Source organism: Numenius arquata, chromosome 3 (genome assembly GCF_964106895.1).
Source record: "Numenius arquata chromosome 3, bNumArq3.hap1.1, whole genome shotgun sequence".
In the NCBI taxonomy this organism is placed as follows: domain Eukaryota; kingdom Metazoa; phylum Chordata; class Aves; order Charadriiformes; family Scolopacidae; genus Numenius; species Numenius arquata.
The window spans coordinates 77,140,926-77,168,540 of record NC_133578.1 but is presented as its reverse complement, the minus strand read 5'-3'; the positions used below and the strand labels follow the sequence as shown (position 1 = coordinate 77,168,540).

Sequence of the window (27,615 nt, the reverse complement as noted above, 5' to 3'; positions counted from 1 at the left end):
GGATGGATGGGGCCGGGATGTAAGTGACGTCACGTGTTTTTGCACAACTTGCACTTTGTCAGGGTTTAAGGTTCAGCGTGGGTGCCAGACGGGCTCCGCGGAGCCCACAAACATCCTCCCTGCTGCCGTGTCTCCTCCCGGCACGGTGGCCAGTGGTTTCTGTGGGGCAGACGTGGGGCCAGCTCTGCGCTTCTCGGGAGCCTGCCTGTGCTTCCCAAACCAAACACACTGGGCTGCGACTCCCCCTCTCCTGCAGCTCCCCACGCGCGTCCTTCACGAAGGTGTGACCGACACAAGCCTGTGACCTGCTGGTGTCAGGAGGGAGATCAGAGGTGTGAATTCTGTGGATCCACGGCAGGGCAGGCGGGCAGGATCAGCGCTCTCCTGGGAAGAAGGCAGAGCAGTTCCCCGAAACCACCTCCTACGGCTCTCGCCGTGGGGAGCATCTCCCCAGCCACCCCTGGGACAGCACTTGTGTCCAAAAGTGTCCCTGGGCAAGGGTCGGGTCAGAGAGCCCGGTGAGGGGCTGTTCCGCTGCCCCAGCCCTGCCTCTCCCCGCTGGCAGCTCCCACGCATGCCCAGCCCTTCCATAAGTGCTTCCATAAGTGGAAAAAAGCCGGCGTGTGTGACCACGCGCCGCACAGAGGTGAAGGGCGTCAGGAACGGGGCTCGGTGTGGGGGGGTGCGCAGGGAGGGGGGCACTTGCTGTGACTGGTCACAGCCTCACGCTAAAAATGGGGTGGTTGGAATCCTTTTGGGAAGGCTCATCCGTCTGGGAGGGAGCAGGGGGATGCGGGGGGCAGCAGCCAGGCTGATGTGTGGGGCGAAGCTGAGGGAGAGGCCGCTTGCCCTGGCTCTGTGGCCATCTGCAGGCAGGAGAGCCCGGCCACGGGCTGCCGGACGGGAGAGGGGGAAGCTGGAGCCGGTGGCCAGAGGCAGAGGGGACCGGCGGGAGGGATGTGGGCATCCCTGTGTGACCGGAGGGATGGAGGGAGGGAGCCCCGAGGGGCAGGGATGATGGGGGGAGCGGGGGGTCCAAGCGCCGGGAGCACTGTCAGTGATTTCCCTGCAAATCCCTCTGCCAGAGCGGCTGAGGCTGCTCCGGCCAGTGCTGCCACCAGGGAAGGCTGAATTTCCCTGTGCTGGCTGCTGGTCACGCACAAAGGGCGCCTGGTTTATGTCAGCCCCCATCGCCGGCTCCCCCCGTCTTGGCAGACTCCTGGAGGGGCTGGTGCTGCCCCGCAGCCCTGGCAGGGGCTCGGCTGGCGTTTCCTGGCCCGGCCAAGGGGGAAGCCTGGCTGCAGGTACTGCTCCTGCGCGGGACGGCGTGTTCGGGGCAGCAGCCAGGGAATTTCCTGCTCTTTGGACCCTGGTTTCCTTCTGCAAATCTCAGCCAGTTCCTCCAGGTCCCGTCCTGCTTTGCCTCCCCAGGACGGGCTGATGGAGCCCCGTGTCCTCGCTCCAGGCTCTTCCCCCGCCCCTGCTCCCCACGCCGGCCCCGGAGGATGCTGGCAGATGCTGGGGAGCAGGGACCTGTGCGGGGGGACGGTGCCATCCGATGCTTCAGCTGCTGGGGGACCCCCTTGGGGTCTGGGTCTCTCCCCAGGGACGGTGCCATGCGATGCCTCAGCTGCTGGGGGACCCTGGGTCTCCCCCCACATGCAGCCCCACAGCCCGCAGGGACGGGAGGAAGGGTGCCTGCCGCCGGGGAGGCTCCAGCACGGAGCACTTCAAGGTAAATAACCCTGCTTTTGTAAGGAGCTAAGCGTAGCCTGGGCTATCCCGTTGCAGCTGGGGAGTTCCCTGCTCCAGCAGCCTTTAAACAGTTTTTTGTCGTTTTATTAAGAAAAGGTAGTAGAATCATTTAGGTGGAAAGTTAAACGAGGCTTTCATCGTAGCAATACCTTCTGTTCTTTTTTCTCTTCGAGTTAAAAACTTTCATTAGGGGAAACTTTCAGCTGAGCATGAGGATGATGTCAGCTGTCATCTGTGAGGCTTGGGGAAATCAGTTATTGGAGACACCCTGGGGCTCTGCGGCTAAAACCCCCTCTTTGTGCTGTTAAGACAAACCCACGAGAATCACAGATCACAACAGCAGCGAAGCCAAAAAAGTAACTTCTGTCTCCTGGGGCAGCCTCGCCGCTGTGTAGGTGCAGGGACAGCCCATTATCCCATTCCTCTCTGCCTCCGGGAGACCGGATTGTGCCGAAAGGGGAATTGTAAGTGAGGTTATGGGCTCTAGGAGCCAAATTAATGTCATGTTTTTATCAATGGCTCTGCCATACGTTACCAGGCGCAGGGCAGTGAGCCCAGCCAAGGGGTGAGGGATGGTGGAGCAGGGGCTGGAACAGCGTTCCAGGGCGACGGGTGACGTTGAGGGCTGAAAACCAACAGCCGTGGGAGGAAATGGAATGGTACGAAATGCAGACTCATGCCCCGCAGTCACTGAACAAACATTTGTGCCATAAATTAGGCCCCCGATTTGGAAGTGGTGAAAGAGGAAAGGGCCTGCATGTCTTCAGCAGCCTCAGGATGGATGTGGGCTGCCCCGAAACCCACCACGAAGAGCTGGTGCCTTCTGAACTCTGTGGGGACATATCTCCAGGAGAGGCAGAGAGTGCTGTTGTACAGAGCATCACTTACAGACATGCACCGGTGCTGACCTGCTAAAAACCCTGCTAAAACCCATGAATTCATTGCAGAAACGGTGCAGAGGAGAGACAGGGAGCGGACTGGGGGAATGCCGAGAGGAGGTGAGAGCAGCCCAGCTCGATAGCGCCTCAAAACAGACGTCGAGGGGAGATAAGATTGCCCAGGGCAGCTTTATCAGAGAAAAACAGCAGAGCAGGAGGAGATCTGCTTGAACTGATGGATGGGTTTTGCGTAAGAGGAAATCAGTCGGAGCTGGCTGGAGAGGAGGAGGAGGAGGTTTCCAGCGGCTGGAGGAGGGGGGATGGAGGGAGCTCCAGGCGCAGAGGCACGGGGAGCCTGCCTCTTTTGCCAAAGGATTTTGGTGGGAAGCAGCTGCCCAGGCGGGTGCTGACCCATCACCTTGCCAACCACGTCGGCTTGGTTCGGGCGGGCTGATGTGCTCCAGCCGGGGCAACGGGCCTGGCTGGCTCTGTCTCCCACACCAGAGGCCACCGTCACAGAGGTCTGTGGCCCCCACGGGTGGGGAGCACCACCACCCCACAGGGAAAACCGCTGTGCTGTGGGCACGCTACTGCTTCCCCACTCACTGTTGGACCGGATGATGTGAAAGGTCCCCTCCAGCCCAGGCAATGCTATGATTCTCATTCTATGGCCCTGGGCACAGCCACGGGTTTGCTGGTTCCCTGTTCCTTTTCCAGCAGGTTGGGTCCCGGAGCTTCTGCTCTCAATGTGGGGCTTCTCCCCTGAAACCAAGCCGTTACCCGGCGCATCCGCTGTGGTGCGATGTTCCCGCGGGGACTGGGCAGCAGGACTGACCCTTTCCCTTCCCCTGCCCACCCCGCGCCTCCAAAGAGCATTCGGGCACTGTTCGCATGTATTCAGTTACGAAACCGGCTTATAACTATGCAAATGTATGCGGCTTCTCCCTTACACAATGTCCTGTTTTCATTCAGCTTCTTTTTTGGAAATCCAGCACTTCCTGTGGGAGTGCGATCCGAGTCCCGGGGAGCCATCTGGAACCCTCCCAGCCTGGCGCTGGCACCGGCTCCTTTTGGAAGCCTCACCACCCTGAGTCCTTCTGCCCACCATCCTCTACATGGTCCAGGACCCTCAGCCCACCCCAGAGCCAGTGGCAGAAGATGGTGCCTGTCCCCTGACAGAAGCCAGAGCATGGAGGTGGGGCTGCATCTCCACGGTGTGTCCAGCTCCGACCTTGCACCAGCCGACAGCAAGTGTGTAGGAAGCAGTGTGAGAACACGGCAAGTGAAAACCAGCACTTCTCCGTGTGTCCTCACAGGCCCCGGCAGTTTGTGGCTCTGGGAGCTACTGGAACGGCCATCCAGAGGGACCTGGACAGGCTGGAGAAGTGGGTCCATGTGACCCTCATGGGGTTCAACCAGGCCAAGGGCAGGGTCCTGCCCCCAGGTGGGGGCAACCCCCGGTCCCAGCCAAGGCTGGGGGTGGAGGGATGGAGAGCAGCCCTGCTGAGAAGGGCTTGGAGGGGCTGGAGGGGAAAAGCAGGTCCCCAGTACAAACTGGTGGGCACTGGGGGCCTGCAGCAGCAGTGGGTGAAAAGCTGGCCATGATCTGGCAACCTGCGCTGGCAGTCCAGCAAGCCCCCCGCACCCTGGGCTGCATCCCCAGCAGCGTGGCCAGCAGGGCGAGGAGGGAGATTCTGCCCCTCTGCTCCATTCTGGGGAGACACCCCCCCCAGTGCTGCCTCCAGCTCTGGGGCCACCAACAGCAGAAGGACATGGACCAGTCGGAGCTGGGCCAGAGGAGGCCACAGAGATGCTGGGAGGGCTGGAGCCCCTCTGCTGGGAGGACAGGCTGAGAGAGTTGGGGGGGGTCAGCCTGGAGAAGAGAAGGCTCCGGGGAGACCTTGGAGCCCCTTCCAGTCCCTAAAGGGGCTCCAGGAAAGCTGGGGAGGGACTCTTGATGAGGGAGGGGAGCCATAGGAGGAGGGGGAAGGGTTTGACACTGAAAGAGGGGAGATTGAGATGGGATCTGGGGAAGAACTTCTTTGCTGTGAGGGTGGTGAGAGCCTGGCCCAGGTTGCCCAGAGAAGCTGTGGCTGCCCCATCCCTGGAGGGGTTCAAGGCCAGGTTGGAGGGGGCTTGGAGCAACCTGCTCTGGTGGGAGGTGTCCCTGCCCAGGGCAGGGGATGGCACTGGAGGGGCTTTAAGGTCCCTTTCCACCCAACCCATTGGGTGATTCTACGCCTGTGGGATCCCCAGTCAGGGTTGGTGGGGCTGGGGCACAGCACCCTGTGTGCACCGGAGCCCCTTGGAGCCCCTCCCCGCTCCCATTCCTGGCTGTCCCCAGCCCACCCAACTCAGGTGCTGGCCCCGCATTCCCCTGTTTTTTGTGGGAACACTGCGGTCACAACCCTCCCTGGACCCTTCCCAGGACCCCTCCAGGAGAGCTCTCTTGGCAAAAAGACACCTCAGCACGGCAGCAGTTGAGACAGCAAGGACTTTAACCAGGTGCCCACTCCGTTCCGCACACAGGGTTGTCACCCCTCTTTCCTGCCCATAATTAAGTTCTGGGGAGGGCAAACTCTCCCGAGCACCCAGGCCATGCCTGCCCCAGGAGACACCTCACTCCTCTTCTGGGCTGGGTGGTGCTAGTGGTCCTGGTGGTGTCTCTTCTTACGGTGTGGGCCTGTGATGACGGTGGTGGTGATGGTGATCTTGTTCACCGTCAGCCCTCCCGCACCGTAGGTGTCGAGATGTGCCTCTCGTTTGTACTCGGAGACTTGCTTGGTGGAGAGGAGCTCCCACACCGACACCCTCTGCTCCTGGAACGGGCCAAAAGTAATGTAGGAGCCCTCGGACTGGAGGAGATCCACCGTCTGCTGGGGGAGAGTTGCAAGGTGCCCTTTGTTGCCATTGGTGGCAATGCTGCTGGTGGTGGCCACCAGCTCCTGAAGGGTGAGTGTCCCCGCATGGTACAGCTCCAGGAGCTCCTGCCTTTTCTCCTTAGGGACATACCTGGAGAATAGCAGGTCCCACACAGAGACCTGCCTTCCCTGGAACTCATCCATTGACATCTCCACCATGGTGGACTTCAGGGTCTCTTCCCAGGTCCTGTCCTCCAGCAGGTGGGTGTCCTCAGCTTCTGTGAGTGTCAACTCTGCCCGTGGACTACTCTCATTTGCCAATTGCTCTGCCCTTGCTGCTTCTGCCTTGGTTACGATGGTGCTGACAACCATTTTCACCTGCTCGAGGGTTAACTCTCCTGCCTGGTACAGCTCCAGGAGCTCCTTTCTGTTCTCCTCGGGGATGTACTTGGAGTGGAGCAGCTCCCACACAGAGACCTTGTGGCCTCGAAACTCCCCAACCTCCATGTCGACGACTGTGGTTTTCAAGTCTTTTTCCCACGGTTCTTCTTTGGTGGAGTCATCATCCTTCTCTCCTGCTACTGACACAGTGTCCTTGTCGGAAGTCTTGACTGCAATTAGAAATTTCCTGCCCGTAGATTCTTTTTTCTTAACGAGAGTGGTGACAACAATTATTAACCGCTCCAAGGGCAGTGTCCCCGCACGGTACAGCTCCAGGAGCTCCTGCCTTTTCTCCTCAGGAATGTGGTTGGAAAAGAGCAGGTCCCACACAGAGACCTGCCTTCCCTGGAACTCATCCATTGACATCTCCACCATGGTGGACTTCAGGGTCTCTTCCCAGGTCCTGTCCTCCAGCAGGTGGGTGTCCTCAGCTTCTGTGAGTGTCAACTCTGCCCGTGGACTACTCTCATTTGCCAGTTGCTCTGCCCTTGCTGCTTCTGCCTTGGTTACGATGGTGCTGACAACCATTTTCACCTGCTCGAGGGTCAACACTCCTCCCTGGTACAGCTCCAGGAGCTCCTTTCTGTTCTCCTCGGGGATGTACTTGGAGTGGAGCAGCTCCCACACAGAGACCTTGTGGCCTCGAAACTCCCCAACCTCCATGTCGACGACTGTGGTTTTCAAGTCTTTTTCCCACGGTTCTTCTTTGGTGGAGTCATCATCCTTCTCTCCTGCTGCTGACACAGTGTCCTTGTTGGAAGCCTTGGCTGCAATCAGGAATTTTCTGCTGGTAGATTCTTTTTTCTTAACGAGAGTGGTGACAACAGTTATCATCTGCTCCAGAGCTAATACCCTTTCATGGTACAGCTCCAGGAGCTCCTGCCTTTTCTCCTCAGAGAGGTAGTCAGAGAAGAGCAGGTCCCACACAGAGACCTGTCTCCCCTGGAACTCACCAGCTGGCACATCAATGGTAGTAGACTTCAAGATGTTATCTAGCTGTGCATCTTGTGCTGAAAAATCAGCTCCATTGTTCTCTGTCCTTGTCACCACCTTGTGTGGACTTCTGGCATTTGCTGTGAGTGCAGCATTTACAGCCTCTGTTCTGTTCATGATGTTGGTGACCACCATAGCCACCTGTCCTGTGGTCAGGATCCCTGCTCTGTACAGCTCCAGCAGCTCCTGCCGCTTCCCTTGGGGGATGTATTTGGAAAAGAGCAGATCCAACAAGGAAACTTTTTGCCCCTGGAACTCGCCAGCGGTGACGTAGATGGTCACAGACTTTAAGGACTTCCTCAACTGCTGCTCCTGGGAGTGCGTGTCCTGAACGGGTTGTGATGCTCCCACCTCGTTGTTGGGTATAACTGCGGAGGAGCTCAGATCCTCCTTTTCCATTTCTGCCCCAGTGACAATGGTGGTGAGGAGGGTGATCATCTCCGGGATGGTCACCGTCCCCGCCTTGTATTTCCTCAGCAGCTCCTCTCTCTGGTGGTCGGGCACGTAGCGGGAGAAGAGGAGCTCCCAGAGGGTGACGCTCTGTCCCTGGAAGAGCCCCACGCTGAGGGTGGTGCGGGCGGCCTGCAGGGCTTTGCGGGCGTCCTCGGTCAGCTGGTAGAGCACGGAGCCCTTGTCCATCAGCTGGAGCATGAGCAGCCCCGTGTCCGGGTCGGGCACGCAGCGGCGCAGGAGCTGCAGGTAGGTGAGGTTCTCGTGGGTGTTGGGGTCGAAGCAACTTCTTGTTTGATTCTTGGGGTTAGAAAGAAACTGGCACATCTCCTGGTCAAAGAAGCCCCGCTGGTAGGCCACCTCCACAGGGAGGCGGTGGCCGTTCACCGGGTCGATGATGCCGCCGGTGGCGATCTGGGCCTCCAGCAGGCGGGTAGCGTGCTCCTTGACGATGAACTCTTTCTTCATGGCCTGGAAGAGGGAGATCTTGTGTCCTGTGTAGGGCTCTGTGTACCCTGTCACTGCTCCCTCTGCTGACAGCAGCTTCTCATAAAAATCCCTGCCTACGAGTCCTGCACTCAGTGCCGCCTTCACCGACAGCTTCTCGTTCCTGACGGGGTCGGTGAGGAACCCTGAAGCAGCCTGTGCCTCCAGCAGCACCAGGGCCGTACCCGGTGTCAGGAGCCCCCTCATCATGGCATCGTAGATACTCATCTTCTTTTTCTTGGCCTGGATGAAGACTCCAGCTATGAAGTTGCTCCCACCCTCACCCATCTCTTTGTGTCCAAGCAGGTCACTGCCCATGCTGTTGCTTGACTTGTTGTTCTGAGGGGCTCCGCTCATCTTCTGCCTTGTCTCTGGGGAACAGTCCCACTGCCGTGGGGCACCACGTGTGTCTGAGGAGAGAGAGAAAGAAATGACTTGGTAAGACATAGGTTCTTGTGTGGTTTTCATGGTGTGTGTGAAGAAAGACATCTCCCTGGATGGACAGTGGGAACCCAACGAGAAGTGGGGAGTGGGGTCTGGGACGTTCCTGCTGTCCCCTCTCCCAGCAGCAGCCTCAGGGCCAAGAGAGCCCCTCGTCCAGCTCCCTCCTGAGCTCTCTGGAAGCAGCAGTGACAGCCCGGACTGTGTCTTTGCCTTGGGCAGAGGGGTTTGAGGGCCATGTCACACAGCAGCAGGTCTAGTGACAGACACACGCTCTGCAAAGCAGCATCCTATCTTGGTCCTGGAGGACCCCGAGGAACTGCCTGTTTTCCCAGAGCCTGGCACCGCCTCAAACCTGTGACCTCCATCACCTTCCTCTTCTGTTCCTGGGTGACACAACCACTGCTGGCCTTTGGGCTGATGCCACGGGGTGCCAGCAGGCAGCACGGCCACTGATCACCTCTCTGTCCCCTCAGCACGGGCTCCCATGCCACCCTGGGGCTGGCAGATGCAGCTGGTGGCCATTTGATAAGCAGAGGTGGTGCCCAGAAGCAGCAGTGACTTCCCGATGTGACTGCCACCAGAGGCTATCTGGCTGCAGGGAGGTGCTGGCTGGTGCCACAGGTCATCTTCTGCTCTTCTCCGCTGAGGCCACCGTCCTGCCTGCCTTCGTGCTGGTCACGGGCAGGCTGTGAGGGTGGTGGAGATCTCTCTCCTTGCACCACCCTGGCATGACACAGGACACGGGAATGGCCTCAGCGACAGATGAGTGGCCGGTCAGGTCCATGCGCAGCCGTGGGTCCAGGCGGGCAGAGACCTTCTCTCAGGCTGTGTCTTGGTGGCGGTTGGGCTGTGCCTGGATCTCTGCTGGTTCTGAGGCCACTGGGCTGGCAGAGCCCCCAGCCCCCAGCCCCTCACACTCTCCTGTCCTCCAAAACCAGGTCTGCTGCCACCGGCGTGCTGGCACCACTGCTGGCCCGCGCTGACCTCATGGGCATTGGCCATGGAAAGGCGAGTCGGCTGGTGCCAGACACCATCCCGGGGACCATTCTAACCAGTGCCAGCAACTGGGATGAGAGCGGAGCCATGGGAGGGTCTGTCTGCCTGAGCGCCCTCTCTGCGGCAGAGCCCAAGCGCTCTCTCCAGGCTTTTAGGGAAACTGCTCCAGGAACAGGCTGGCCGAGAGCGATGCTCCAGCCGAGCCCTGTGGCACACAGCCCTCCGCTTGCCCTGGACCACTCTCTGTAGCCACCACAGACCTCCATGGACGCGTGTGGCCAGGTCTGCGAGTCCAGGTCTGCTGTCCGCCTTTATGGCATGGAGACCTGGGGTTTAATCACTCTTTGGGAAGGTATTTTCACTGGGAGCTTCTAGCTCCTGGGCCACAGGAGGGCATGAATGGCCAATCTTTGGTATCAGCTAATTGTTGTGCAGGTAAGATGGTAGATAGAATTATATACGTATAAAAATAAGAATTAGAGAGTAGTGATGGACTAAGAGCAGGTACCCCGGGGAGCCTGCCCTAAGTGGCTGCTCGCGGGCGTCTCTCCCATTCCCGCAGGGACTTTGCAGTCAGTGTGACCGGTCACGGTCCAGGGGGTGCCCTCACTCCTGAGGATGTGGCACCCATCACCGAGAGGCCAGTTGTGCCCCGGGAAGTGTGTCAGGGGAAGGCAGCCGCGCTCTCGAGCAGGCATCGGAGTCAGACCTCAGGGCTGTGTAGCCCAGAGTCTTGTTTCCACCTGGAGCCATAAGAGGACAACAGGGGGAGGATGAAGAATGGGGTAAAGTATGTAATATTTCCCCTTTTTATTTGTGCCCACCCCTGACTATTTTCAGCTCAGGGGGTTTCACGAGCTGGATGCGTTTAGGGTCTGTGCAGTAACCCTGAGGTCTCGCACGCTGCCACCTGGTCTCTTCTAGAGGCCCTGCAGACCTTCCACCTCCACAGCGCTGTGTGGTGACGAGGCCACGGTCTTGTAAAACTGGCAAAAACAAAACCCAAAATATTTTTTTGGGAACACCCATCTCCCATAAACAGCAGTGACTGACATTAATGATATGCTTAACTCATTATCAGGGTCACTGCTTAATTCCCTGACTGTTTACCTAACTGGTCTCAAAGTCTCTGAGTCACTGCTTTTGATCCATTTAAATATTGGATGGATGCTGGTGCAGACGGATGGCGATGGAGGGGAGGTTCATCCCCGTGTTACAGACCAGCCCCTGCCTCTCTGGGGACCCTCCCCATGGCTTCGGGCTCTTCAGCAGCCGGCGGCTCTGGTCCACCCTGTGGCCCCAGCCCTGGAGAACCCTCCTCCTGACCCTCCCGGGAGGTGATGATGGGCCGGTTGTGCTGCCGGCGCAGGTGGCACTGGGTGCGGGACACAGCGGAGCGCCGTGTCACACCCTGCAGCCGGCGACACCTATGTAGGACAGGGATGTCGTGCGAACACCCCATAGACAGCAAAGGCATTGCCCAACCCCAAGCTATCATTAGCTGGTCTCTAATCAGGGCTCCTGATGCTGGGGCTTGGCTGCACACGCAGCTCCCGGGGCAGGAGATGCCTCTCCTTTCAAGCTGTCCCAGCAGCCCAGCCCAAGAGGCTCCGGTGGAAGCGGTTTTCCAGCTGGAGCGAGCAGGGGTGGCCAGGAGCAAGCAGGGTGGCCCAGAGCGAGCCGGGATGGCCCAGAGTGAGAAGGGGTGGCCCAGTGGTGCCGTGGTCGCAGCCCCGCCTGAGCCCCAGGGGGTGAAATCACATCAGCCCCCCCCCAGCCCAGCGCTTGACCCACAGCCTCCTGCCCCCCACATCCAGCTGAGATGCCACCGTGCCGCCCCGGTGCCTGCGGGCTCGGGCAGGTCCTGCAGCCCTGGTCCCTTCCCTCCCATACCCCGACGTCCCCATCTGCGCAGCTCAGGTGTCCAGGACACAAAGCGCATTGTGTGGAGCAGCAGCTCCATCCACCCCTGGTGCCATCCTGTCACTTTGTCCCTTCTTGGAAAGGACCCGGTCCTGCCTGGAGACCTCCTGCCTGCCTGTCCCCTGGGTCCCAGCAGCCACCCTCCGAGCACTAGGTTTTCGGGTAGAGGCAAGGTCCCCACATCCCTTGCAGGTGTCTTCACGGAGGGTCCCATGCCCAAGCGGAGCAGTGTGGTGGCCCTGGTGCCCCGTGGTAGCCCTGGTGGCCCCTCCCGATGGGCTCTGTCCTACCTGCTGGGCTGGTGCCCAGGGCAGCTGGCTCCCTGCAGGCTCTGGTCCTCTTCCTTCTCCTCCTCCTCCTCCTCCTCCTCCCACTGTCTCTCAAGCCAGGATGAGCAGCTCCTTTGAGGGAAGCATCCAATTTAAATCCTTCCCTTCCCCGCCCCTGGGGAGGACACGGTGGCCCTGCCCTGTGCTGAGAGACAGGAGCACAGCTGAAATTCCAGGGAACAAGGGACAGGCTGGGTCTGTCCCGCTGCGCGAGGGCGGCTGCTGAGGGGCTCAGCTGGAGCAAAGACCCTTGTTCTTTGGAGAACAAGTCTTGTGAGGAGCAGCTGAGGGAGCTGGGCGGGGGGTTCAGCCTGGAGAAAAGGGGGCTGAGGGGAGACCCCATTGCTCTCCACAACTCCCTGAAAGGAGGGTGGAGCGAGGAGGGGGTCATTCATGGTCAGACAGAACCATAGAATCATGGAATTGTCTGGGCTGGAAGGGACCTTTCAGCTCCTGAAGTCCCACCACGGACCCAGCACTGACCAACCCACCACTGATCCGTGTCCCTCAGCACCACCTCTGCCCGGCTTTTCAATCCCTCCAGGGATGGCGACTCCACCACTGCCCTGGGCAGCCTCTTCCAAGGTTTCACAACCCTTTCCAGGAAGGAATTTTCTCCAGTATCCATCCTAAACCTCCCCTGGCCCAACTGGAGGCCATTTCCTCTTGTCCCATCGCCTGTTCCTTGGGAGAAGACACTGTGTGCGTCTGGGTGTTGATGGTCCTTGTGGCTGAGAGTGTTTGTCACCATGTCTGTGCTGCCATCGCCCCACACGTGTGCCTGTGCCCCTGCACACATGTGATGGCACGTCCTCCCGTGTGACTCTGCGTGTGGGTGACACCGTGTGAGCGTGTGACACTGTGTGTGCAAGGCACAGACTGCACCCGTGTGGGGCCGTGACTCCATCCCCGAGGCAGTGTGCGTGGCAGGGTGCCCCTGCGTGGAGGAGGAGGAGGAGGAGGTGCCGCCTGCCCCTGCCCTTCCTCCCCCGGGGTGTCCTGCTTGGGGTGCACATTCCTGGCTGCGTGGGTGCTCGCCGGGCTGGATTGTCAGCACACGGAGGCATTTTCCCTCTGACTCACCCACAGCCTTTGGCTCCGGGGAACGCACCTGGGCAGCAGGTCCCCCCGTTCATGGGGGTGAAGGTGGGCACGGGACCCTTTTCCCTTGTCTTTACTCCCTCCTCAGAAGCCCGTGACATCTATTTTCAGCCTGCGCCACATCAGCTGGTTACTGATGCCACCAATTTACTGCTAATTGCTCTGCACTGTGGGTTGGGCTGCTGCAAAAGCCTATTTTGGGCTGCAGGCTCGGTGGGAGTGGGGTGCAAGGGGGTGCTGGGGGTCCTGCACAGCACTGACCATGGCCAAGCAGGACACTCCGGTGCTGGTGACACTGGGCCACTACCTGGAGGTGGCCCAGCTCGTTTAGACACCTCTGAAGTGCTGGTGGTTGGTGGCTTCCCTTGAAGGTGCGTTACTTTGCCTCTGTCAAGGCAGAGGCTGTGATTTACCTCCCCGCAGTGGACGCCTCCTGCACGGCTGGAGCCCAGGTCCCGTTATAGCCATGGAGAACACACTGGGACGCTCGGCAGAGCCCGGAGCATGACTCTTCTGGCCACTTGCAGGTGTCTGCTGAAGACGTGTCCACAGGGCAACCACTGGCCACAGGGACCTGCTCTCCCTTGGCTGCCTGGGGCAGCCAGGGTGACCTGGGCTGCACAAACATCACCTGAGGTGAATCAGCCCTGAGCATCACCCCAGCCCTGAGCATCACCCCAGCCCTGAGCATCACGCCAGCCCTGAACGTCACCTTCTCCTGCACATGCAGGTCTCCGGGCAGCCCCACCTCCCTCGCAGGCACCAAGTGGCTTGAATGGAGCTGTCTGATGTGTTAATGCTGGTGCCACACCTCAACCCTGCTCCCAGATTGTCCCCTCATTAGCAGAGAACTGGGCTCTCTCTCCCCCAATGAGGACCAAGCATTTAATCCCTCACTTCCCTCCTTCCCTCCCTCCTCACCTGTTTCTGGGACATGACAAAACTTTTGTTTTCAGCCCTGAAGCTTTCACCATCTTCTCTAAGACACTGACAAAGGTTTTTTGGAGACAGATGGGTTTTGGGAGATGGTGCTGTGCCCAGCCCTGCATCCCAGAGGTGTTTCCCCAGGGGACTGGGATGATGCTGCTCGTGAGCCCTGTGCATCTCCTGGAGCCACCAAGGGGGCTGCACCCTCTGGCACAGGACAGCCTGGCCCTCCACGGTCCCGTGGCTCCCCTGCTCCTCTGCCACCCCCCCGAGAATGGTGGATGAAGAAGAGTGCCCACAAGTGCATCTCCAGGCAGGTGGCCACTCCTGTGTCCCATGGGTGACTCCAGAGCCTGCACACCTTCCGGAGGGAAAGGGGGCTTGGGCTGGAATCCTCAGCCCCATTCCCAAAGCTGCTGTGCCCTGGTGTGTTATGGGCACGGGGACGTGTGTCCCTGCCCAGCCTGTGGGACTGTGCTGCCTCCGTCCCTGCCTCCATCCCTTCCCCCTGCTCCTGGGGCTCGTAACTGGACCTGGGACTGAAAGGAGGGCTCCCGTCTCTCTGTCTGCCGCACGGGAGCATTGCCAGCGTCTTACCCGGTGACATGGATGTCATGGGGCACATTCCCCATTCTCTCGGCACCAGCCCGACTCCGACACTTGGTGTGAGCAGCTGCAGGTGAGTTCTGCTGGCCACGAGGCCTTGTGAGCACACAAGGAGGTTGTTCTTCATGATGGAGTTTCTCTACAACTCCCTGAAAGGAGGGTGTAGCTGGGGAGGTCGGTCTCTTCTCCCAAGGAACAGGCAATGGGTCCGTGGTTGGACTCAATGATCTGAAAGATCCCTTCCAACCTGCACAATTCCATGGTTCTATGATGTCCCTGTCCTCGCTGTGCTGGGTGACTCACCGGCTGGTCCTGCAGCTTCCCAGGAAGCCGGGCACGGAGACACCTGAGTTCAGGTATCTGCAGCCCAGCGGCTCGACCTCGCCTGCCGGAAGGTGTAGGTGTCCTTGGCTGCAGCAGCCATGAACCACATCAGAGAGGTGCCTTTCCCAGGGATGCTTCAGCATCGAGGCGTTTGGGGAGTGTTGTTTTCCGTCAGCATTTGATTTGGGGAGACTCTGCCAGAGCTTGGCTGCTGACACGACTCCCTCCCAACCGGTCCCTGCAGCCGTACGGGGGGTTCGGGTCTTTTGGGGGGTTCAGGGGTCTCTGTGGAGGGTGATGCCTGGAGAGGAGAGGGCATGCCCCCATGCTGGGGCATCCCTCCAGGGACACCCATGCCGGGGCAGCCCCCACACACAGCAGGGGACAATATTAACCAGAGAAAATCACCATCAGCCAGAGTCCCTGTGCCCGATGGGCCCCACGGTGTGGAGCTCGTGCACTGGCGTTCCCGGCGCAGAGGTGTCACGGGGCACGGAGCCAACCATGCGCCGTGGACCTGCCCAGCCGTGTGGGACCCGAGGGGGAGCGTCACCTGGACTGCAGGCACCACCTCGCCTGCTCTGCCCGTGCTCGTCCGGCCGAGCCGCGCCATCAATGTGCTTTTGAAGGAAGGAATACCAAAAATGTCCTCTTTCAAAAACCACAAGGAGCCAGCACCCAAGGGAGGGGCACAGGCAGGTAACCGTGGACAAAGAGAAAAGACAAAAATCCTTTTTATTCTGGATTGGAGGTATGCGATTGCCCAACCCCAATCTCTGTGGGAAAGGAGCTCTCAAGCATCTCCTGCCCCGGCACGTGATTCCTGGGAAACGGATTGGGGAGACTTTGGCTGGTGCTTCAGGCCCCCTGAGGAGGAAGAGAAGCCAGGGGAGTGCCGTGGTGGCAACCGCCTCCTGCCGCCCTTTCCAGGGAACTCGCTTATCGCTTGGCTTCCCAGCTCCCCGGCAGAAGAGTTTCCTGGGCACAGCCAGGGAAAGGATGCACACTTATGGACTTGGATCCCCCCCAGTGCCAGCACGGGCTGCCAACCCCCTGGGTGCCAGCATGGCCCCTCTGTCCTCCTGGCCCCCCTCACCCAGATCCTCGCCCAGGGGTCCCCTGCTTGCCCTCTGGTCCAGCTCAAAGGCTGCTGGTGAACATGCACACACAACCCTCCCCCCTCCAGGATGGGGGAGATGCTCACCACCCCCCAGGCACATGGGCTGTGACCCACAGTTCTGCTCTGGCCACCGGCGTGGAGCCCCCCATGCACACCAGTCCCCCTCAGCAACTGGTTTTGGGGACACGCTCTGTGGGACCCCCCCCCCCAGATCCAGAGAGATGAGCCCCCCCCCCCCCCAGCTGCTGAGACCCCCAGGGTGACATCGGCGCCAGCTGTGCCTGCTGTTCCCTAATAGCCCACCAATTAGTGTTGCCAACGAGGTTTGTTTCTGGTTATTGTCTTCGTTAACGCTAATTGGTCTGGTCAGGTTCTATGTCTCTGTTTGCCTCCCGCCCTTCCCTTATCATCTCAAGGGAAAGAACAAACATCCTCTGGCCCCACACCCCGACTGATGAGACCGGCCAGGTTTGATCCCTCCAGGTTTGATCTCACCGCCGCCTCCTGTGTCCTTTGTTCCCACCCGCCTCCCCTGTCCTTTGTCGATGGGGCTTGTCTCTGTGTTTTCTCCTCGGTGTCTCCTTTGGCCAGATGCTCTCAGAGGAGCAGGTACTCACCGGCCCCACCACCTTGCACCACCGAAGCCCCACTGGCCACCAAGGCTGGGCCACTCCTGAGGTCCTGCTGCAGCCCTGGTCTCCCCTGGGGGTGTTTTGTGGTGCCTCTGGATGGACACAGGTTGTGTGCAGGGCTACAAAGCTGCTGAGGGGCCTGGAGCACTTCTCTTATGAGGAGAGGCTGAGGGACTTGGGTCTGTTGAGTCTGGAGAAGAGCAGACTGAGGGGGGATCTGATCAAGGCCTCTAAATACTTGAAGGGTGGGTGTCAGGAGGATGGGGCCAGTCTTTTTCCAGTGGTGCCCAGGGACAGGACAAGAGGGACCGGGCACAAACTAGAACGTGGGAAGTTCCACCTAAAGATGAGGAGGAACTTCTTTGGTGTGAGGGTGTCAGAGCCCTGGCAGAGGCTGCCCAGAGAGGTGGTGGAGTCTCCTTCTCTGGAGACATTCAAACCCCCCTGGACACGTTCCTGTGGGACCTGCTGTGGGTGCCCCTGCTCTGGCAGGGGGTTGGAGGAGATGATCTCCAGAGGTCCCTTCCAACCCCATAGCATTCTGGGATTCTGTGTGTGTTATCCTGGCATGGACATCTTCTTTCTCTAACCTTAATATTTGATTTACTGCCAGACACCACAGAATCTGTTAGGATTCTTGCTGGTGGAGGGCAGGAGCTCAGGGCTGGGACATGGAGATGGCTTCTCCCCGCCTGCCCCTCTTCACCTGCCTGGGACAGAATCCGCCGCATTGGTCCCACTTGCTGCTTGTTCCTCCTGCAGCTTCTGCAGCTGGCGCTTCTCTTTGCTAAGCTGAATAATTTAACACCATCTGCTCCTTCCCTGTTGGCAGCGTTTCCCAGGCCATGGCTGCACGTGTTGGATGGCCCCACTCTCAGCATGGGTCCCTCTGGTGACCCCCACCCTGAGAAAAGGACTTTTTCTTGTATTTCCTTTCCTCTGAGCATTTGCAGCTTTTGCCTCCATGACATCCCAGCAGCGACCACAGAAATCTTTCCTGCAACGTGGTTCTTAAAGGAAAATAGCAAATGCCTGTTCCCTGCTTGCCCTGCCCATGGCATTTATTGTTCTATGTCCCTTCTACGTCCCCACTCAGGATCTGCCCTTTCTCCTGCCTGGCACAGACACTCTCTGACTGCGAAATGGCTGGGATATGGGTCCAGGGTTCTGTTGGTGAATTTGTGACTTTGCCCCGGCTCTAAGCTCCCTGATAACAGCCCCGCGCTGCCACCAGCACACCCTCCTCTGCCCTCCGTGCCTTGTACACCTCAGCCTCATGGTGTCCCCCTGGTGAGATGCCCCCCCCCCCCACCATGAAGTCCATGGTGTTTCGTTGAAGAGGAGACATTCCAGTTCCTCAGCCCTATATATTAAATCTTGGTTCTTTCCTGTATCCAGTACCACAAGGTGACAACAGCTGAGCTTTGAGGAGCCGACCATTGGCAGAGGATGCATCAGGGCTAGGAGATTGAGAACTTCAGAACACTATGAGCTTTCCTCTTGGTTCCTTCTCTCTTGTATATCCTAGCAGATATATAAAAAAATAAGCCATGAGTTTTTGGTCAGGTTTAGTTAAATGGTTTTTGCCAGGTGTGTAAGACCGAAGATCCTATCAAGAATTGGCCTTACAGTGGTCAGGTTTAGTATGGAGATGGGGCAGCTGCCAGGAGGAGCTTATCACCAGAAAAGGGACACTGGAAAGGATGAAACCAGAGCTGGAGGGCTGCAAGCATCCATCACGCTCCACAGGGATTGATGGGTCCCCAAGGCACGAGCTGAGGAACAAGGCAGCTGGGAAATGGGGCACTTGGGGATGAAAGGAAAAGCTTGGTGGAGGCTGAAAAATGTGGAAGTAGAGACTGATGAAGAAGAGACGGTCGGTGGGCAGGGGGTGTGGGCAGGAACATGGGAATGTGTGAAAGGCACAGCTTGGATTTGGCTAAAGCATTTTGTAATCCATTTCCAGGAGAGAGCAAAAGTCTGGAAGATGAATATGAGTAAGGAGAGACTTTATTGCTTTCTACAACCCCCTGAAAGGAGGGTGTAGCCAGGGGGGCTTGGTCTCTTCTCCCAAGGAACAGGCCATGGGACAAGAGGAAATGGCCTCCAGTTGGGCCAGGGGAGGTTTAGGATGGATATTGGGGAAAATTCCTTCCTGGAAAGGGCTGTGAAGCCTTGGCAGAGGCTGCCCAGGGCAGTGGTGGAGTCGCCATCCCTGGAGGGATTGAAAAGCCGGGCAGACATGGATGAGTGGTGGGTTGGTCAGTGCTGGGTCCATGGTGGGACTTCAGGAGCTGAAAGGTCCCTTCCAGCCCAGACAGTTCCATGACTCTATAAAGCCTCTTGGTTGACATGGGAACCCGAATCACCCAGGCCCTTCTGAGGCCCTTAATTTGTCCCACCACTTCCTGAGCCCATGCAAGTCTCCGGGCTATGGTGCAGGTTATGGTAAGGTGTTCCATGGCTAATCTCTACTTGCATCTGGCTATCAGCTCAACAAGCTGTGGCAAAAACCCCATTTTCCAGGACATTACTGGGTTAATGAAGGCAAATAGCTTAAGGCAATGCATTTAAGGAGAGTGAGTTTCCTTCCATTAAACAGTGGTAGAATTATTCAGCCCTGAACTCCACAGCAGAGCAGTCCTGGGGCTGCCGGCTCTCCCAGAGCATGGCATGTGCGCTGAGTCAGCTCGGGACACAGGAGGGCAAGAGGAGCTCAGAGAGGTCCCACGCAGAGGGGGTGGAGGTGCCAGTGCTGACCATGGGTGGACAGACAAGAGATACGGCACAATGACGTCCCCCATGGGGTCTGGGCTCCTGCGTGGAGCCCACAGCAGAGCTCTCTATGGAGGGTCCTTGGAGAGGTGGAGGGAGGGGAAGCAGAAAATGAAAGCAAATCCAGTGTACATGTTGGTGAGCGACTAAACAACTCCAAGTGGAGGGGGTCTGGAGTCCAGACTCCCCCGAAAAACTGGACAGGCTGAGGCATTAAGAGTGAGCACAGATGATGCGTCCCACTCCAGGAAGACCTCACAACACCCCGGCATCATGCCTACGGGGAAACATGCTCTCCAGGCAAAATTCAGGTTTGAAAAGCTGCAACTCTAATAACGCCATGAAAACCTAAGAAAAAAATATTCCTCATGCGTAACAAAATGGACTAGAAGGAGAATAGAAATACTATTCTCACTACGCCTCATACGCCACAAAAGGCATAGTGCCAGTCAAGCCTGGAGGAGGAAAATGAGGACAATGTATTTCACCAAAAAGACCTGAGATAACCCAGGCTGATTGCTGTGTTCCTGAAAGACCACAGAAGACAAGGGCTTATTACGCTACAACAGAACACTTGGGAGAGTCACTTAAAAGCTCTACCTGATGTGGGGAGGTTATTAAAAAGAGAGAGAGAAATAAGGCAATTCTCTGAATGGAATAATAGGTTTAAAAAATACAATTCAAAAAAAAAGAAAGAAAAAACCCAGCAGCAAGACAAATATTCACAAAAGCTGAATTCCTCACCAATGCAGTAACAATAAAAAAATGCAGAAGGTTTTACAATTATTTTGCAGAAACATTAAGGAAATAAAGACCAGTGTCCGGGTCGGGCACGCAGCGGCGCAGGAGCTGCAGGTAGGTGAGGTTCTCGTGGGTGTTGGGGTCGAAGAAGCCCTTGGTGTCGTCGGTGGGGTCGGAGAGGACGTGGCTCATCTCCCGGTCCAAGTAGCCGCGCTGGTAGGCCACCTCCACGGGCAGGCGGTGGCTGTGGACGGGGTCGATGATGCCGCCGGTGGCGATCTGGGCCTCGAGCAGGCGGATGCCGTGCTCCTTGACGATGAGCTCCTTCTTCATGGCCTGGAAGAGGGAGATCTGCTGGCCGGTGTAGGGGTCGGTGTAGCCCGTGACGGCCCTCTCGGCCGAGAGGAGCTTCTCGTGCAGCTCGCTGCCCACCAGCCCGCAGGAGACGGCCTCGTCCACGGAGAGCTTCTTGTTGGCGAGGGGGTCAACGAGGAAGCCGGTGGCAGCCTGCGCCTCCAGCAGCACCAGGGCTGTGCCCTGCCGCAGGATGCCCTTCCACATGGCCTGGTAGATGCTCATCTTCTCCATGGTGGCGGGGTCGGCCTTGGAGGGCACCAGCACGCCGGCGATGCAGCCCGTGCCGTCCAGGTAGCGCTTGACGGAGGCCATCTGCGTCACCTCCTGCACCGTCTTGGAGCCCTGCACCAGGTCGGCCAGCGTGTCCTTGTCGATGATGCCCGAGTCCAGCAGGTCCGAGGCGGTCACCTGCCTCCTGAGGCCCGTGAACTTCACCTGGCTGCTGCGCTCCACCGCCTCCTGGATGAGGACGCTGAGGAGCCGCGCCAGCTCGTCCAGCGCCAGGCTCCCGGCGCGGACCTGCCCCAGCAGCTCCTGCCTCTTTGCCTGGGAGACGTACTGGGAGAAGAGGAGCTCCCACAGGGAGACCTTCCTGCCCTGGAAGCTGCCCGCCGAGACCTCCACGTGGTGGGCCTTGAGGGACCGCTCCAGCTCCAGCTCCTGCTCCCGGTCCCGCTCCTGCCGGGAGCCCGCGGCCTCGCCGTTCTGGGCCGGCGGTGGGGCCTCGCGCTGCGTGGGCTTCTGTGGCAGGTGGGCGCCGTGGCCCTGGCCCTCAGCCCCGGTGACGATGGCGGTGAGGAGGGTGATCATCTCCGAGACGGTGAGCGTCCCCGCCTTGTAGCTGCGGAGGAGGTCCTGGCGCCGGTGGTCGGGCACGTAGCGGGAGAAGAGGAGCTCCCAGAGGGTGACGCTCTGTCCCTGGAAGAGCCCCACGCTGAGGGTGGTGCGGGCGGCCTGCAGGGCTTTGCGGGCGTCCTCGGTCAGCTGGTAGAGCACGGAGCCCTTGTCCATCAGCTGGAGCATGAGCAGCCCCGTGTCCGGGTCGGGCACGCAGCGGCGCAGGAGCTGCAGGTAGGTGAGGTTCTCGTGGGTGTTGGGGTCGAAGAAGCCCTTGGTGTCGTCGGTGGGGTCGGAGAGGACGTGGCTCATCTCCCGGTCCAAGTAGCCGCGCTGGTAGGCCACCTCCACGGGCAGGCGGTGGCTGTGGACGGGGTCGATGATGCCGCCGGTGGCGATCTGGGCCTCGAGCAGGCGGATGCCGTGCTCCTTGACGATGAGCTCCTTCTTCATGGCCTGGAAGAGGGAGATCTGCTGGCCGGTGTAGGGGTCGGTGTAGCCCGTGACGGCCCTCTCGGCCGAGAGGAGCTTCTCGTGCAGCTCGCTGCCCACCAGCCCGCAGGAGACGGCCTCGTCCACGGAGAGCTTCTTGTTGGCGAGGGGGTCAACGAGGAAGCCGGTGGCAGCCTGCGCCTCCAGCAGCACCAGGGCTGTGCCCTGCCGCAGGATGCCCTTCCACATGGCCTGGTAGATGCTCATCTTCTCCATGGTGGCGGGGTCGGCCTTGGAGGGCACCAGCACGCCGGCGATGCAGCCCGTGCCGTCCAGGTAGCGCTTGACGGAGGCCATCTGCGTCACCTCCTGCACCGTCTTGGAGCCCTGCACCAGGTCGGCCAGCGTGTCCTTGTCGATGATGCCCGAGTCCAGCAGGTCCGAGGCGGTCACCTGCCTCCTGAGGCCCGTGAACTTCACCTGGCTGCTGCGCTCCACCGCCTCCTGGATGAGGACGCTGAGGAGCCGCGCCAGCTCGTCCAGCGCCAGGCTCCCGGCGCGGACCTGCCCCAGCAGCTCCTGCCTCTTTGCCTGGGAGACGTACTGGGAGAAGAGGAGCTCCCACAGGGAGACCTTCCTGCCCTGGAAGCTGCCCGCCGAGACCTCCACGTGGTGGGCCTTGAGGGACCGCTCCAGCTCCAGCTCCTGCTCCCGGTCCCGCTCCTGCCGGGAGCCCGCGGCCTCGCCGTTCTGGGCCGGCGGTGGGGCCTCGCGCTGCGTGGGCTTCTGTGGCAGGTGGGCGCCGTGGCCCTGGCCCTCAGCCCCGGTGACGATGGCGGTGAGGAGGGTGATCATCTCCGAGACGGTGAGCGTCCCCGCCTTGTAGCTGCGGAGGAGGTCCTGGCGCCGGTGGTCGGGCACGTAGCGGGAGAAGAGGAGCTCCCAGAGGGTGACGCTCTGTCCCTGGAAGAGCCCCACGCTGAGGGTGGTGCGGGCGGCCTGCAGGGCTTTGCGGGCGTCCTCGGTCAGCTGGTAGAGCACGGAGCCCTTGTCCATCAGCTGGAGCATGAGCAGCCCCGTGTCCGGGTCGGGCACGCAGCGGCGCAGGAGCTGCAGGTAGGTGAGGTTCTCGTGGGTGTTGGGGTCGAAGAAGCCCTTGGTGTCGTCGGTGGGGTCGGAGAGGACGTGGCTCATCTCCCGGTCCAAGTAGCCGCGCTGGTAGGCCACCTCCACGGGCAGGCGGTGGCTGTGGACGGGGTCGATGATGCCGCCGGTGGCGATCTGGGCCTCGAGCAGGCGGATGCCGTGCTCCTTGACGATGAGCTCCTTCTTCATGGCCTGGAAGAGGGAGATCTGCTGGCCGGTGTAGGGGTCGGTGTAGCCCGTGACGGCCCTCTCGGCCGAGAGGAGCTTCTCGTGCAGCTCGCTGCCCACCAGCCCGCAGGAGACGGCCTCGTCCACGGAGAGCTTCTTGTTGGCGAGGGGGTCAACGAGGAAGCCGGTGGCAGCCTGCGCCTCCAGCAGCACCAGGGCTGTGCCCTGCCGCAGGATGCCCTTCCACATGGCCTGGTAGATGCTCATCTTCTCCATGGTGGCGGGGTCGGCCTTGGAGGGCACCAGCACGCCGGCGATGCAGCCCGTGCCGTCCAGGTAGCGCTTGACGGAGGCCATCTGCGTCACCTCCTGCACCGTCTTGGAGCCCTGCACCAGGTCGGCCAGCGTGTCCTTGTCGATGATGCCCGAGTCCAGCAGGTCCGAGGCGGTCACCTGCCTCCTGAGGCCCGTGAACTTCACCTGGCTGCTGCGCTCCACCGCCTCCTGGATGAGGACGCTGAGGAGCCGCGCCAGCTCGTCCAGCGCCAGGCTCCCGGCGCGGACCTGCCCCAGCAGCTCCTGCCTCTTTGCCTGGGAGACGTACTGGGAGAAGAGGAGCTCCCACAGGGAGACCTTCCTGCCCTGGAAGCTGCCCGCCGAGACCTCCACGTGGTGGGCCTTGAGGGACCGCTCCAGCTCCAGCTCCTGCTCCCGGTCCCGCTCCTGCCGGGAGCCCGCGGCCTCGCCGTTCTGGGCCGGCGGTGGGGCCTCGCGCTGCGTGGGCTTCTGTGGCAGGTGGGCGCCGTGGCCCTGGCCCTCAGCCCCGGTGACGATGGCGGTGAGGAGGGTGATCATCTCCGAGACGGTGAGCGTCCCCGCCTTGTAGCTGCGGAGGAGGTCCTGGCGCCGGTGGTCGGGCACGTAGCGGGAGAAGAGGAGCTCCCAGAGGGTGACGCTCTGTCCCTGGAAGAGCCCCACGCTGAGGGTGGTGCGGGCGGCCTGCAGGGCTTTGCGGGCGTCCTCGGTCAGCTGGTAGAGCACGGAGCCCTTGTCCATCAGCTGGAGCATGAGCAGCCCCGTGTCCGGGTCGGGCACGCAGCGGCGCAGGAGCTGCAGGTAGGTGAGGTTCTCGTGGGTGTTGGGGTCGAAGAAGCCCTTGGTGTCGTCGGTGGGGTCGGAGAGGACGTGGCTCATCTCCCGGTCCAAGTAGCCGCGCTGGTAGGCCACCTCCACGGGCAGGCGGTGGCTGTGGACGGGGTCGATGATGCCGCCGGTGGCGATCTGGGCCTCGAGCAGGCGGATGCCGTGCTCCTTGACGATGAGCTCCTTCTTCATGGCCTGGAAGAGGGAGATCTGCTGGCCGGTGTAGGGGTCGGTGTAGCCCGTGACGGCCCTCTCGGCCGAGAGGAGCTTCTCGTGCAGCTCGCTGCCCACCAGCCCGCAGGAGACGGCCTCGTCCACGGAGAGCTTCTTGTTGGCGAGGGGGTCAACGAGGAAGCCGGTGGCAGCCTGCGCCTCCAGCAGCACCAGGGCTGTGCCCTGCCGCAGGATGCCCTTCCACATGGCCTGGTAGATGCTCATCTTCTCCATGGTGGCGGGGTCGGCCTTGGAGGGCACCAGCACGCCGGCGATGCAGCCCGTGCCGTCCAGGTAGCGCTTGACGGAGGCCATCTGCGTCACCTCCTGCACCGTCTTGGAGCCCTGCACCAGGTCGGCCAGCGTGTCCTTGTCGATGATGCCCGAGTCCAGCAGGTCCGAGGCGGTCACCTGCCTCCTGAGGCCCGTGAACTTCACCTGGCTGCTGCGCTCCACCGCCTCCTGGATGAGGACGCTGAGGAGCCGCGCCAGCTCGTCCAGCGCCAGGCTCCCGGCGCGGACCTGCCCCAGCAGCTCCTGCCTCTTTGCCTGGGAGACGTACTGGGAGAAGAGGAGCTCCCACAGGGAGACCTTCCTGCCCTGGAAGCTGCCCGCCGAGACCTCCACGTGGTGGGCCTTGAGGGACCGCTCCAGCTCCAGCTCCTGCTCCCGGTCCCGCTCCTGCCGGGAGCCCGCGGCCTCGCCGTTCTGGGCCGGCGGTGGGGCCTCGCGCTGCGTGGGCTTCTGTGGCAGGTGGGCGCCGTGGCCCTGGCCCTCAGCCCCGGTGACGATGGCGGTGAGGAGGGTGATCATCTCCGAGACGGTGAGCGTCCCCGCCTTGTAGCTGCGGAGGAGGTCCTGGCGCCGGTGGTCGGGCACGTAGCGGGAGAAGAGGAGCTCCCAGAGGGTGACGCTCTGTCCCTGGAAGAGCCCCACGCTGAGGGTGGTGCGGGCGGCCTGCAGGGCTTTGCGGGCGTCCTCGGTCAGCTGGTAGAGCACGGAGCCCTTGTCCATCAGCTGGAGCATGAGCAGCCCCGTGTCCGGGTCGGGCACGCAGCGGCGCAGGAGCTGCAGGTAGGTGAGGTTCTCGTGGGTGTTGGGGTCGAAGAAGCCCTTGGTGTCGTCGGTGGGGTCGGAGAGGACGTGGCTCATCTCCCGGTCCAAGTAGCCGCGCTGGTAGGCCACCTCCACGGGCAGGCGGTGGCTGTGGACGGGGTCGATGATGCCGCCGGTGGCGATCTGGGCCTCGAGCAGGCGGATGCCGTGCTCCTTGACGATGAGCTCCTTCTTCATGGCCTGGAAGAGGGAGATCTGCTGGCCGGTGTAGGGGTCGGTGTAGCCCGTGACGGCCCTCTCGGCCGAGAGGAGCTTCTCGTGCAGCTCGCTGCCCACCAGCCCGCAGGAGACGGCCTCGTCCACGGAGAGCTTCTTGTTGGCGAGGGGGTCAACGAGGAAGCCGGTGGCAGCCTGCGCCTCCAGCAGCACCAGGGCTGTGCCCTGCCGCAGGATGCCCTTCCACATGGCCTGGTAGATGCTCATCTTCTCCATGGTGGCGGGGTCGGCCTTGGAGGGCACCAGCACGCCGGCGATGCAGCCCGTGCCGTCCAGGTAGCGCTTGACGGAGGCCATCTGCGTCACCTCCTGCACCGTCTTGGAGCCCTGCACCAGGTCGGCCAGCGTGTCCTTGTCGATGATGCCCGAGTCCAGCAGGTCCGAGGCGGTCACCTGCCTCCTGAGGCCCGTGAACTTCACCTGGCTGCTGCGCTCCACCGCCTCCTGGATGAGGACGCTGAGGAGCCGCGCCAGCTCGTCCAGCGCCAGGCTCCCGGCGCGGACCTGCCCCAGCAGCTCCTGCCTCTTTGCCTGGGAGACGTACTGGGAGAAGAGGAGCTCCCACAGGGAGACCTTCCTGCCCTGGAAGCTGCCCGCCGAGACCTCCACGTGGTGGGCCTTGAGGGACCGCTCCAGCTCCAGCTCCTGCTCCCGGTCCCGCTCCTGCCGGGAGCCCGCGGCCTCGCCGTTCTGGGCCGGCGGTGGGGCCTCGCGCTGCGTGGGCTTCTGTGGCAGGTGGGCGCCGTGGCCCTGGCCCTCAGCCCCGGTGACGATGGCGGTGAGGAGGGTGATCATCTCCGAGACGGTGAGCGTCCCCGCCTTGTAGCTGCGGAGGAGGTCCTGGCGCCGGTGGTCGGGCACGTAGCGGGAGAAGAGGAGCTCCCAGAGGGTGACGCTCTGTCCCTGGAAGAGCCCCACGCTGAGGGTGGTGCGGGCGGCCTGCAGGGCTTTGCGGGCGTCCTCGGTCAGCTGGTAGAGCACGGAGCCCTTGTCCATCAGCTGGAGCATGAGCAGCCCCGTGTCCGGGTCGGGCACGCAGCGGCGCAGGAGCTGCAGGTAGGTGAGGTTCTCGTGGGTGTTGGGGTCGAAGAAGCCCTTGGTGTCGTCGGTGGGGTCGGAGAGGACGTGGCTCATCTCCCGGTCCAAGTAGCCGCGCTGGTAGGCCACCTCCACGGGCAGGCGGTGGCTGTGGACGGGGTCGATGATGCCGCCGGTGGCGATCTGGGCCTCGAGCAGGCGGATGCCGTGCTCCTTGACGATGAGCTCCTTCTTCATGGCCTGGAAGAGGGAGATCTGCTGGCCGGTGTAGGGGTCGGTGTAGCCCGTGACGGCCCTCTCGGCCGAGAGGAGCTTCTCGTGCAGCTCGCTGCCCACCAGCCCGCAGGAGACGGCCTCGTCCACGGAGAGCTTCTTGTTGGCGAGGGGGTCAACGAGGAAGCCGGTGGCAGCCTGCGCCTCCAGCAGCACCAGGGCTGTGCCCTGCCGCAGGATGCCCTTCCACATGGCCTGGTAGATGCTCATCTTCTCCATGGTGGCGGGGTCGGCCTTGGAGGGCACCAGCACGCCGGCGATGCAGCCCGTGCCGTCCAGGTAGCGCTTGACGGAGGCCATCTGCGTCACCTCCTGCACCGTCTTGGAGCCCTGCACCAGGTCGGCCAGCGTGTCCTTGTCGATGATGCCCGAGTCCAGCAGGTCCGAGGCGGTCACCTGCCTCCTGAGGCCCGTGAACTTCACCTGGCTGCTGCGCTCCACCGCCTCCTGGATGAGGACGCTGAGGAGCCGCGCCAGCTCGTCCAGCGCCAGGCTCCCGGCGCGGACCTGCCCCAGCAGCTCCTGCCTCTTTGCCTGGGAGACGTACTGGGAGAAGAGGAGCTCCCACAGGGAGACCTTCCTGCCCTGGAAGCTGCCCGCCGAGACCTCCACGTGGTGGGCCTTGAGGGACCGCTCCAGCTCCAGCTCCTGCTCCCGGTCCCGCTCCTGCCGGGAGCCCGCGGCCTCGCCGTTCTGGGCCGGCGGTGGGGCCTCGCGCTGCGTGGGCTTCTGTGGCAGGTGGGCGCCGTGGCCCTGGCCCTCAGCCCCGGTGACGATGGCGGTGAGGAGGGTGATCATCTCCGAGACGGTGAGCGTCCCCGCCTTGTAGCTGCGGAGGAGGTCCTGGCGCCGGTGGTCGGGCACGTAGCGGGAGAAGAGGAGCTCCCAGAGGGT

General features: G+C 61.3%; 1 protein-coding gene across 1 annotated transcript in view; it reads right to left on the bottom strand.

Moving 5' to 3' along the window:
• Positions 1–5,278: 5,278 nt before the first annotated feature.
• The window catches only part of EPPK1 (epiplakin 1), a 38,957-nt gene continuing 16,620 nt past the window's right edge, over positions 5,279–27,615 (bottom strand). Inside the window, exons 2-5 of the mRNA XM_074144739.1 lie at positions 19,840–27,297; positions 11,518–11,600; positions 10,631–10,731; positions 5,279–8,274 (exon numbers count right to left, since the gene is read on the bottom strand). Of these exons, the coding sequence (XP_074000840.1) occupies positions 5,279–8,274; positions 10,631–10,731; positions 11,518–11,600; positions 19,840–27,297 (10,638 nt within the window). The remainder of the gene's footprint in view (positions 8,275–10,630; positions 10,732–11,517; positions 11,601–19,839; positions 27,298–27,615) is intronic.